Source organism: Musca autumnalis, unplaced genomic scaffold (genome assembly GCF_047663935.1).
Source record: "Musca autumnalis isolate F117 unplaced genomic scaffold, ASM4766393v1 scaffold_4, whole genome shotgun sequence".
Taxonomy (NCBI): domain Eukaryota; kingdom Metazoa; phylum Arthropoda; class Insecta; order Diptera; family Muscidae; genus Musca; species Musca autumnalis.
Window position 1 is genome coordinate 83,679,531 of NW_027411977.1, and position 13,284 is coordinate 83,692,814.

Genomic DNA, 13,284 nt, shown 5'->3' on the forward strand with positions numbered 1-13,284 from the left:
AAAACACTCCTATTATTGTTATCGTAAACTGTGCAAGACAATTATTAGCCAAACACATTGAGGAAACAATAACCATTGCTAAGTACCTACTCCTACCACAAAAGCCTAAGGCTGGGCCGCTCTTCTTTTAAAAATCAATACCAATAACCGATTCACAGAAAGCGTTGTCGTTTCATTCGCTTTACTCTCACACACACACGCACCACTAGTGAAAAACAACATCATCTAACTGTTTTATTACGCGGATGCTAGCTACCACCCATATATGAACAAATATTATTTTTTTCTTCACCAAATACCCGTAAGCGTTGAGCGCCACTGGTCTAAAAACATACGAAGGCGTTGGCGATGTTATTTAGAAAATTGATTGATAACAGAAACAACAAGTATAACAATTACAATCGAAAAGCATTATTGGAAACAATGGAATATTCAACTAAATTGAAAAAGGCTTGTTTTGCATATTGTTACTTAGCATAAAAAGAAATATTACAATTAAAGGATAAAAGATTAACACTTTTCATAAATTGTATATTTGAAATCAATACACTTTGTTCATAATACCGTAAAACCGACGAAGAACAAAGGAGAGCATTTCTGTGGCGTGTTTTAATATTACAAATGTACGTAAGGAAGGACGACATTAAAGTAAATTGAAAACAAGTATAAAAGCATTAAATTCGGCCGAACCAAACTTTTCATACCCTTCACCATGATACATACATATACGAGTATATGGGGGCAACCCCAAAACGTGGGCCAATATAGCCTATTTTCGAACATGACATGCCTGCGAACAAAAAACCGACGAAGGGATTCTGAAATAAATCGCGGAAAAAGTTCACATTTTTAGGTTTTCAGGATTTTACTTGGAATCCGCAAGTCCTATCGAAATGGGACTAAAGAAAATGTTGTAGCAGTAAAAATGTTCTACAACATCTTTTTAGTCCTATTTCAAAGGGGATTGCGGTTTCCATGCAAAATCCTGAAAACCTAAAAATGTGAACTTTTACCGCGATTTATTTAAAAGCGATTTTTTCTTGTTTTTGGATTTTTCTCATCTATGAACATTGCTGTTTCAGAATCTGCAAAAATTTCCTAGGTGTAAGCGGTTTTAAAGTTAGTTAGGGCGAACTGTATATGATATTATTTTATAAGGACGTGATACAGTCGGTGCATTGTCCCAATTTGAACTTTTATATCTCAAAAATTGTAAAACCTACGCAAATATCATAAAGTTCAATCTTCTACATAATGTTCACAGCTACAACATTTGCTTTAATCCGATTTTAATAGGACTTAAAAAATCCATTCGTCGATTTTTTATTTTTGATTTCTTTCTTTGATTTTTTTTTCACTTATGAACATTGTAGATCCCGAATCTGGAAAAACTTACCAGGTGTAAGCAACTTCCATATAAAGCTCAGGTGCACTGCTACTTTGATATAATTTGCATCAAGTGAGAGAATTTGCATCAAGAGTTGGGATAATATGGTGCGCACGATAAGTCTCGAAGGCTGTAACCGATTTGATCCATACTTTGCACATTGTAGTACCCAGCAAAATGTTCGATGCCAAAGATGTCATTCAATCATGGGTGAAAGTGATCTGGTACGTCATATTTTTAGCATTTTCATCGATGAATTTTATATGAGCGTGGACCCCAAAAGATGCTATTCATTTTCTTTATCCAAGGCATGCCATTTACACCAATGCTTCGACATGTCATTTCAACCAATGCTTTGGCATGTCATTTTCGCCAACCCCATGCAATGACATTATGATTACGACGAGAGTTTTAACAACGTTGGTTGTGGTTTCGAGTCTCCGACAACATCAAGCCTATTGTAAATACTTAATCTTATATATTATAAAAATTTGTGTATAAATAAAAATACAAAATTCATATCTATTGGATCGATGGAATGGGTTCAAATGTTAATGAAAAGATCGGATCTTTCCCGACATCCTTAGCATGGGTTCAAATGCTAATGAAAAGATCGGATATTTCACGACTTCCTTTGAACCAATACAAAAGATGCCATGAAATCACGTCATCGCAAAGAACCCCTTCCTTCAAATTTTGCTGGGTATTTATAAGAGACATAGATGCAGTTAGAATATGGACTATATATGGCAAAAACCAAAAATCCTTTGCAATTCCATTTTAAAAAAATTAAAAAAAAAATTTGCGAGCACATCTACTATTTTTGGCATAGAGGTTAAGAAAAATATTTTGGTTTCAAATCTGTTCGCGTTCACAAAATTGGACGATGCGCGCAGAAGTTATAGCGGTTTTTATTCTCATATAAAGAAAAAATATTTAAAAATATCTTATTTGTTGTTATGAGAAAATGTATGCAAATTTATAGAGATTGGGTACATAAATTGCATATTATAGCAACATCAAAAGAGAAAAACTTATTGTTGGAAAATATTGTTGCAAATATATTTTTTGGTTTGATTCGACAAATTAGAAAAAAATATTTGGGAGTTCTCCAACTATTTCGCTAAAATTCCATACAATAATTAAGGTATACTGCTAAAACTTCATCAAAAAATGGTTTAAGTTCGCGTGAGCTTAATTCCTTAGTGTGATAATTTATAAGGATAGGAAATTAAGAATAATATTGAAATTACAATCATTCAAAAAATTAAAAAGCCTGTTATTCGCGAATTAGTTAAAGTCATTTGATGCGCATCCGATTTTGGATACAGCGAATCAATCTCTTTCAATATCTGTGCATATTTCGATGTTTCACTCAGCGGCCAAAGTTTGTCGTCAGCTGCATCACACTATGCAAGAAACCATAAAGTGGGTAAAAAAACGCGTAATATGCATACGACTTTGATGCGCTTCCGGTTTCATTAGCGCCCTTCAAAAATATTTAAAATAGATTCTTCAAGAACCGCGGATGTGCCTCCACATTCTATTTTGCGTAAAAGACCCATATTACTCGCGTATTTATGACTGTAATTTATGACACGAGTTTTTGCAAATATTATAATCGCGTATAGGATTCCATTTATGTAAAAAAATTTAAAGAAAATCGCGGTTTAGTACGCGGATTTGTCAAAATATATTTTTGATGAATTTCCTATATCCAAGGTATCTTTATCCGCGGCTTTAGTGGAAGGATTCGTTCGCGGAAGAGCTCATTAGATCCGTCGCGTAAAAAAAAACTAAATTCACGCGGGGTTCAAAAGAAATTTAATGACATTTGTAATTTTAAACGCAAAAAATAGGCATCAAAATTTGGCCTTTACACTCCAATTACTATGATACTGTAAGGAGCACCATTTTTACCCATTTTTCTACATTGATGCCAACACAGCTTCCACGAAAATTAATTTTAATGGTCGACATTATAGGATCCCTCCAAAAACACTTAGTTTTACAGAATTACAGTCATTCTATATAGAATATGTTAACAGTTTGCGAATTCGGAAAGTATGAAACTCGGATTCATCGATTGTAAAAATTTTTGGTTTTTACCATACACGCTCGGCTTCTCATTTTAAAATTTCGGTTTTATAAAACTTCTGTGTTTATATTGAATGACCTACCTTAAAGTTCTATATTGATTTAACAGATTGATGGTGGACGGCGAATAAAGGCAATGCCGATAATTTAATATGCAAGGAGAGATCAGCATGATGTAATAGCATTTCTCTGTATACACATATCATCCGAATTTTGTATAAGAGGTTCTGAAGTATAAAAACTTTGTTCCAGAATGTGGAATATGACAACAAAAAACTTGTAAATTTATGTAAGTGTAATCCGGATCATAAGTAGTACATGGGGGTAAGCAATTCAAGACCAGGCTTTAATCAGGATCCAATCGAAATGTTTGTAGGACTTAACATAAGCCCACACATTTTGAAAATTTTGTATAGTTTAATGCAAATGACAAAACTTATAAATTTATGTAAATGTAATCTGGATCATAAGTACCACATAAGCCCACACATTTTAAAAATTTTGTGGAATTGTACCCGAAGAACTGGAATGAAAAATTTTATCAAAAAATATTCCAGATTTATCATGAACACCAGCCAACACCTAGGCAGACCAGTAGGTATTTTCATAGAAATTGTTTTAATCTCTTCCTTGAAGTCTAGTATGTTTCCTCATAGAAGATCTTAGGACTTGTGTAGAAAACACGTTGGAGATCATGTTGATGATCAGTAGGATTTCTCATAGAAGACCACAAGGTCTTTCATAGTATTCCAATAGGTCCTCTCATAGAAGATAAGATGAGAAGACCACTGGACTTCTAGCAGAAGACTTGCAGGACTTCTACAAAAAACCTGAGGCCTTGGTGTCAAAATGGATCATTTTGTCAGGCACATATCTTCTAAACCGCTTAGAATTTGGGTTTACTCGTAGAAGAAAAGTTGTAGCTCTCATCTTAAAGAATAACAATTGTGAACACATAAAATCCATTCAACCTCACCTTCAACGTCAAAATCGTCAAGGTCAAATTTCTCTTTTAATTTTTTCTCGGATTTTAGTCTATAGATATCAAACCGATCAAAATTGAAGCAAACAACCAACTAGAAAAATGTACCTTAGATCTTAGTAAACAACTTTCTAGAACATACGAACTCTGTAGAAACGGTTCTTAATGGTCAAAATAGCAAATCAAATGCGATTTTTATCCTCTTTTCTCGGTTCCTGCTCCATAGATACTAAACCGTTCAAAATTCAAGAAAACAATGGACCACAATAATGTAGCAAAGATATCAGCAAACAACTTTCTGGAACACACGAAATGTCTATGATCGGTTCTTAAATGTGAAAGTAGCCAAAAACTTTTGAAAATATTCGATTTTTATACTTTTTTCTCCGATTCCGGTCCACAGATACCGAACCGCCCAAAAATTAAGGATACAGTCAACTACAAAAATGTACCTAAGATTTCAATAAACAACTTTCTAGAACAGAAACGGTACATCAAGATCAAAATTCAATTATTTTAAATCATTCTTTTCTGTTCAGTTCCGTAAATAACAAACCTTTCAAATTTTTTTGCGTTTTGAACTGTTTGTTATTTCCAGACCTGAGTAGAGGGAATCATTAAAAATAATTTTATTGTTTGCAAATTTCAGCTTAAAGAATCATTCCTAGAATCTCTTTATGTTCTAGAAAATTGTTAATTGAAATCTTAGATAAATTTTTGTAGTTGACTGTATCCTTAATTTTTGGGCGGTTCGGTATCAGTGGAGCATAATAAAAAAAAAACTTATAAAAATCTAATATTTTCAAAAGTTTTTTTTTTCGAATGTTCCAGAAAGTTGTTTGCTGATATCTTTGCTACATTATTGTGGTTGATTGCTTTCTTGAATTTTGAACGGTTTAGTATCTATGGAGCGGAAACCAAGAAAAAAGGATAAAATTTGTTGCATTTGTTTAGCTATTTTGGTCATTAAGAACCGTTGCTACAGAGTTCGTATGTTCTAGAAAGTTGTTTATTGAGATCTAATGAACATTTTTCCAGTTGGTTTTTTGCTTCTATTTTGATCATTTTGATATCTACAGACTGAAATCCGAGAAAAAACCATAATGAAAATTGGACCTTAACGATTTTGACCTTGAAGATGCGGACGAGAGCTACAACCTTGCCTCCATGAGTAATCCCAAATTCCAAGCGGTTTAGAAAATATGTTCCTGACAAAATGATCCCTTCTGACATCAAAGCCTCAGGTTTTGGAGGACCATAACCGCGAAAGTTGAAGTGATAGGGAAAAACACCGGGACACGTATCTTCTTATTTATAGCCTACTATCACGCTGCGGTGTCAGAATATGATTAATAAACCATGACTCAAAAAATTACACACAGTGTTATGTAAAGTTTTCAAGCACCTAACTTCATTAAAGATCCAAGTATTACGCCGATAGTGTTTTCTTCTTTCAATAAAAGCCTTTAACAACCATAGCAAGAACATTGGCAACCAGTCACTTCTAATATGAAACTTATCTCTTAAGATCTATCTATGTTAAATGAATAATACTCAAGTTTTCTAACCAAAAGTCATCCTATGGAATGTTGTTGGAATTGGTATACTAAAAGGGGGTCTAGGAGGACCATTTCGCAGTGTTACATGGATTTTGGTCAAAACAAATTTGTACTACACTTTCCACATTATAGTGAATTTGTAAATAGGTGGGATCTAAAACTAGTGTTTCAAAGTGTATGTATATTCAGCTTGAACTTTTACGCAAAAGGTGCAATTATAATTACATTTTCATGGAACTCTATTTTTTCGGAAAGCTAAGTGGATCAATTGGACCAAAAAATAATTATAATAAAGCCTTTGCTCACGCGTTTTCTCATAGATTTCTTATGAAATTAATAAACGATTCCCAAAATTTATTGGTGTTCATCGCTCTTCCATATAAAAATAAAATAAAAACTCTTTTGATAAATTTAGAAAAAAAAAAATTTTGCCCGGAGTCGGAGTCGAGCTTTTATTCACGACTCCGACTCCAGCAAAATTTGCTAGACTCCGACTCCGCAACCCCATCACATCAATCGCGTTTTTTGCGAAAATAGCGGTTTAAATCGGTTTAGTGGCATGGGGGCAGTATCCGATTTATCCCAAAAATACTATGTGATGCTACATCCACGGCACGGTGCTCTTAAACCAAATGGAAGGTGCTTACACCTTGGAAGTTTTTGCGGATTCTGAAACTACAATCTTCATAGATGAGAAAAATCAAAAAACAAAAAAAAAATCGCCAGAGCGCTTTTTAAATAGTTCGCGATTCAAGTGGACTTTTTTAGGGGTTGTTTAGGTTTTCACGATTATGCTTAGAACCCGCAAGTCCTATCAAAAGGAGACTGTAGAAAATGTTGCAGCTATGACAATTCTCTACAAGATTGGCCATTACGGTATTTTCGTAGGTTTTACCATTTTTGAGATATTGAAGTTCAAATTGGGACAATGCACTGACTGTATCGCCCCCTTATAAAACAATGTCATGAAGGGTGCACCTTAACTAACTTTAATGAAAACCGCTTACACAGGGGAAGTTTTTGTGAAATCTGAAACAGCAATGTTCTTAGATGAGAAAAATCCAAAAACAAAAAAAAATCGCTTTAGGGATTTTTAAATACATCGCGTTCAAAATTCACATTTTTAGGTGTTTTTAGGTTTTCACGATTTTGATTGAAAACCGCAAGTCCAATCGAAATGGAACTAAAGAAAATTTTGTGGCTGTGGAAGAAGCTCAGTTTACATTTTTAGGTTTTTTGTTAGGGTTTCGCGATTTTGCTTGAATACAGCAAGTCTTATCGGCATGGGACCTGAGAAAATCTTATAGCTGTGAAAATTCTCTACAAGACAGGCTTATGTAATTTTTCCTAGGTTGTACCATTTTTTAGATATATAAGTTTAAGTTGGGAAATTGCAGTCATGACAATGTTTTATAAGGAGACCGCACAGAATTGAAATGAATTTGAATTGTCCCAATTTCAACTTCTATATCTCAAAAGTTGTAAAACCTACGAAAACATTTATAAGGTCAATCTTGTAGAGAATTTTGATAGCTACAACATTTTCTTTATTCCCATTTTGACAGGACTTGCGGTTTCCAAGCAAAATCGCAAAAATCTAAACAACCCCTAAAAATGTCAACTTGAATCGCGATTTATTTCAAAAGCGCTCCGGCGATTTTGTTTTTCGTGTTTTTTGATTTTTCTATCTATGAACATTGTAGTTTCAGAATCCGCAAAAACTTCCCAGGTGTAAGCACCTTCCATTTAAATTTGATTCAAGAGCACCGTGACGATTGTTGATGGATTTTATTGAAATAAGTTTAGATCCATGTATGTTTTCACGGTTGATAGTGAAATCGGATGCGAATAAAAAGTGTATGCAATTTGTGCAAATTATAAGCGTTATACAGTTTTTTTGCACACTAAACTGTAGACGATTCTACATCTTAGCGGCCAAAGTAATATGTACAAATTAAAAGAGAAGAATTCGCTGTATTGATAAACCGTGCTTTTGAGGATTTCGCGATTTACATGCATTTCAAAATGAACATTACCCGATACAGTTTTATTTCAAGATTATACCCCATTTAAAGAAACCCAAAATTCATTTGAACGTTACCCATATCTTCGGCTAGATGTTGGCGTGTATTCGACAAGTGATTAGAATAAAAAAATTGATTTTTTGCGTGAAATTTAACTAAAATAGAATAATAACTCCGACCTTATTTTCCTACATTTTCTTCAACTAACTCACAAAATAAATTTGAAAAATAGTTTCTCTTATAAAACGCATAAACAGCTTCAATTTTATTAAAACAAATTCCAATCCAGCCATTGTTTTTAAATTTCCGCGCGAATGTACAACTTTTTCACTAAAGTTATGGGACCTTAGTAAACATTTAGAATTTAGGAAGCCATAAATTAACAATGTTTCTCAATATAATAAAAAGTGTTTTTATAAGATATTTTCTTATAATTAAAATTGAAAATTAAAATATTCTATAACCTTGCCTAGCGGTCTTAGTTTTTAGGAGATTAAATTACATTCTCTAAACGAATTGGCTGTAATTAGACATTTTGAGCTTCTCGAGACGTCCATGTGTTTCGATTTGTTTTCAATCAATACAAATTTATAACAACAATAAAATCAATATATGTCAGTAATGCTGTATTAATATCTCTAAAACAAAAATCCTTAAAATTCATAAACCCTTTTAATTTCCTTTCAAAGCGACCATTTCTGTAGCAGATACTGCCAGCAGATTATAACAAATTGTGGGTTTAAATTTTAGAAATTTATTTGATTAAATAAAATATTTTATTTTAAATTTATTTTTCATAAGATCAGGTCCATTACGTGCGGTTCTTATTCGTCCTGCGAGGGTATAGCCAATTTTATGTGTTTTTAATTACAACATGCCACCTGATTTGTCACTGTCAACGGATCCAAAGAAATTCCATTTTTCTTAAGCACCGCCAATGCTGTCTCCACAGTCTTCTCCGATGGTAATCTTTCGCGGGTTAGAATCCAAACAATGGCTGAAAAGCAATAATAAAAATTATAATAACACAACCATTAGTGAAGGTTTCCAATAACTTACTTGATGATTGACCACTTGGCAAATCCTGACACGAGTAGACAACACTGTATGAAGTATAGTCCATATCCAAGACCCAATAATTACTAGATACTTCAAAGGAAGAAGTTACGGGGAATTTCACCAACAGCTTACCATTGGAAACTACAAAAGCTGTACCAACAATATCTTGACTCGAACCAGTTCTAAAATAACGAAATCAAGTTAATATAAATTTCCTGATATAGAATGTTGGTGACGCTGTTTGGATCCTAGAAAATTACACTTACGTTCCATTTACTTGAGTGTTTTTAACACCAACATTTCCATCATCCAGCAATGAATACTCAGCTGTTATACAAACGCCATTACCCTCAAAGTATACAGGATATTTGGCATATTCGTACCAAGTACCCAAATATTTGGAGACATCAAATGAGGGGAAAACTTCAACATTAGTAGGGCAGCAGTTAGGCGACACAACTTGTCCACACAGCAACGTTGGACAAGATCAACATTGTCATTGTGATGATTATTTCTTTGTTTATGGCCATGATAGATGGTTTGGTCTAGATGATGTTTACTTTTTCGGTACTTAAAATTGACACTCCGAGCTGGTTGTGAATCAATAATGTAACTGATATCAATTGAATGATTCTTCGGAACTTTTATAGTAGCTGCATTGTAGGGGTATCATTTGTTTATCTTTTGTTCTAACTGTTTTTATCTTAATTGTTATCATAAAGTTAGTGATGTAAACAAACATCATCTGTAACTTTCAATGCCATGGTGCTAAGAATTGTTGACATACTCGTTCCTACCAATCAGTATTTTTTCTATCTATAATCGAATTGAAAAATTATTAGGAAATGCGTTGGTTTATTCTGGTAAATTTTTGAGTAAATTTTCTATAGTTAAGTCCAAATACGAAAGAAAACATGGGCTATACGTACAAAAGGCTTTGGCGACATAATTATACCCCCAAGCTTGGAAAAGGAGAAAAAAAAAACAGAACCAGGAGAAATGGGTCGTAATTTATTTTAAAAAATGGGTCTTAATTTATTTATTTTAAAACAAGTAAAAGAGGGTTATAGTCGGACGGGCCGACCATGTGATACCCTACACCACAACCCCTGGGAATTAGCTTTCCACAAATCAAAATTTCTATATGGAACAAATAAACTTATTGTGGATTTTGGCACCGTATCACACCACTCTGAAAGAAAAATGTTTCAGTGACTTTGAGCCGACGTAGAGTTTCATTGAATAATGGAAAAGTTTCATTAAATAACAATAATGAGTTTCTTCATTATTCCAATGAAATTTCCTCAATTAGGCAATGATACTTCTTTATTACTTCAATAAGGTAGTTAGAAGTTACAATTTTATTATTTCTACTAGCAAATGCCCGCTACTTCGTATGCGGAAAGGAACAAATATATATAAACAATATTTAATACGGGAATGGTGAATACTGGAGATTCTGTTGTACTAAGACCTATTTTATTACCAATATTTTTTCGATTGTAGTCAGAATTTACAAAACAAAAAAAAAAAAAAAAAAAAAAATTGCCGTATCGCATCCCTACACAACTACCATATTTTTTTATATCGAATTTCCAAAACTACGTATCATATTGCAAATTTTAGATTTGACTCCTGGTTTTAACCCTTCACTAACACAGCATTCCATTCCAGAACCCGAATAGGTCCGTTAAACTTTCGGCATTCAAAATGGTCATGAATATCCACGTTTTCGTATATCCCCATATAACGGTACCTCTCGACTTAGTGTATTTTAAAAGAAGAACAACTCTATATTGTCCAATTATCTTTAAATTTGAACCGTGAATACTAATTTAAAAAATCTCCAATTCGATCCACGTTTATTAGAAGAGATATTTTGAAGATTTTGAGTATTTTGAAGATCTTCGGCACATTTTCCAACTGAAATTCGGAATTTGTGGCATGAAAGGTTAGAAAAACTTTTTTACAAAAAATTTTACTTAATGTGCACGGGTATGTCCACCGTATATAACGGAAAATTTTTTGGAAGCATTTCAATTTAGGTTTTTTTATTAACAAAATTGTCGCATTGGATCACGTTTTGAAGTTAACATACCAAAGCGGTCAGAACAAAACATTTTTGAAAAGATACTTCACGTTTGACTACTTAATTTCAGTACACTATTTAGAAACGCCTTGGCGTTAACATCAAATCAATGGAACAATATTCAGTACAATTTTTCAAACTCAGAACTTTGTCTCCAATTTTAGAGTGATCTTCATAACAAATATTTTTCCATTTCGTGTTTTTTGTACAAATACCATATTTCCAAATTATATAATCCCAGCTTTGTTCCTACACCCAACACCAAATTTATTACCTTAACTGTTTACACAATGCCAAAATGGTTTTAGTACCAACATGTTACCCAACTTTTCGTACACATAGGTAAACGTTTCAAAAATTACTTCCTTATATTCAACATATATCCTAACCCTATTCACTTTTCCAGCTTTATCCGTTCCTCTGAAACCCATTATAGTACTATTTAGTACTATGTCCACTCCAAACACCAATTGCTAATCTAATACCGAATTTCAAAATTCCAGTTCTACCCTTTACAAAATCACAAATTGTGCAAAATTCTATACCATATAGCAAATACCAAAAGGTACCAAATTTTGTACCATTTAGCACTTTTCGTACACGAATTTCCAAAATGTACTTTCATATCTCAGCTCTATCCGTTCACCTAAACCCAATTTATAGCCAATGTAGTTCCATTTAGCACTTTCCTATAAGTACGAATTTCCAAAACTACCTCAATCCTGCACTCCAACAGTAATCTGTTTACGCAAATACAAATTGTGCTTCGTGCACATTAGTACGATTTTCTAAAGCTACCTCCATATCTCAATTCTATATTCCAACAACAATCTTAATTCCAAATTTCAGGATTCCAGCTCTTCAAATCCAAATCCATCATACTAAACTCACTACCATTTAGGACTTTTCGCCCTTTACTTCTTTCTTACTCTTCATCAGTGACCCCCATTCCAAATTTCAGGATTCCGGCCCTATTCGTTAACCCATATCCAAATTGTACTATATTTAGTACTATTTAGTACTTTTCTTATACTTTTAATTCGAATTTCCAAAAACCTTTCTTTTTACTCTCCATCAGTGACCTTTATTCCAAATTTCAGGATTCCAGCTCTATTTATTACTTTTCGTACACTTATAGTTCGAATTCCAAAAACTTTCATTTTTACTCTTCATCAGTGATCCTCATTCCAAATTTCAGGATTCCAGCTCTATCCGTTCACCCACATCCAAATTGTACTAAATTAAGTACCATTTAGTACTTTTAGTGCACTTTTAGTTCGAATTTCTAAAAACCTTTCTTTGTTACTCTATATCAGTGACCCTCATTACAAATTTCAGGATTCCAGCTAAATCCGTTCACCCAAATTTAAATTGTACTAAATTTAGTACCATTTAGAACTTTTCGTGCACTTATAGTTCGAATTTCCAAAAAACCTTTCATTGTTACTCTTCATCAGTGACCCTCATTCCAAATGTCTGTATTCCAGGTCAATCCGTTCACCCAAATCAAAATTGTACTAAATTTAGTACCATTTAGTACTTTTCGTACCCTTATAGTTCGAATTTCCAAAAACCTTTCATTGTTACTCTTCATCAGTGACCCTCTTTCCAAATGTTTGTATTCCAGAACTATCCGTTCACCCAAATCCAAATTGTACTAAATTTAGTACTTTTCGTACTCATAAGTATGAATTTCCAAAATCACCCTCATGTCTCAATCCTACACTTCAACAGTAATTTTAATTCCAAATTTCAGGATTCACGCTCTATCCGTTCACCCAAAATCCAAATTGTACTAAATTTAGTACCATTTAGTAATTGTCGTACACAAAAGTACGATTTTCCAAAACCACCCTCATTTCTCAATCCTACACTTTAAAAGTAATCTTAATTCCAAATTTCAGGATTCCAGCTCTATCCGTTCACCCAAATCCAAATTGTACTAAATTTAGTACCATTTAGTAATTTTCGTACACATAAGTACGAATTTCCAAAATCACCCTCATGTCTAACTCCTACACTTCAACAGTAATCTTAATTCCAAATTTCAGAATTCCGGCTCTATCCGTTCACCCAAATATAATTTG

At 33.3% G+C, this 13,284-nt stretch overlaps 1 protein-coding gene across 1 annotated transcript; it reads right to left on the reverse strand.

The window, feature by feature from the left end:
- Window positions 1–8,869: 8,869 nt before the first annotated feature.
- On the reverse strand, window positions 8,870–9,709 carry LOC141402405 (apolipoprotein D-like). The gene is made up of 3 exons (XM_073983537.1): window positions 9,375–9,709; window positions 9,109–9,290; window positions 8,870–9,046 (listed from the first exon to the last, which is right to left on the reverse strand). Exons 2-3 carry the CDS (start codon window positions 9,170–9,172, stop codon window positions 8,913–8,915), a joined length of 198 nt encoding a protein of 65 aa, XP_073839638.1. The 5' UTR covers window positions 9,173–9,290; window positions 9,375–9,709; the 3' UTR covers window positions 8,870–8,912.
- Window positions 9,710–13,284: the final 3,575 nt, after the last annotated feature.

What these genes read in the sequence shown, in the direction of transcription:
- LOC141402405 (XM_073983537.1), bottom strand. Translation starts at nt 9,172, where the DNA reads ATGGACTATACTTCATACAGTGTTGTCTACTCGTGTCAGGATTTGCCA. An exon ending in GCCAAGTGGTCAATCATCAA is followed by an intron (nt 9,047 to 9,108) that starts GTAAGTTATTGG and finishes ATTGCTTTTCAG; the next exon opens with CCATTGTTTGGATTCTAACC.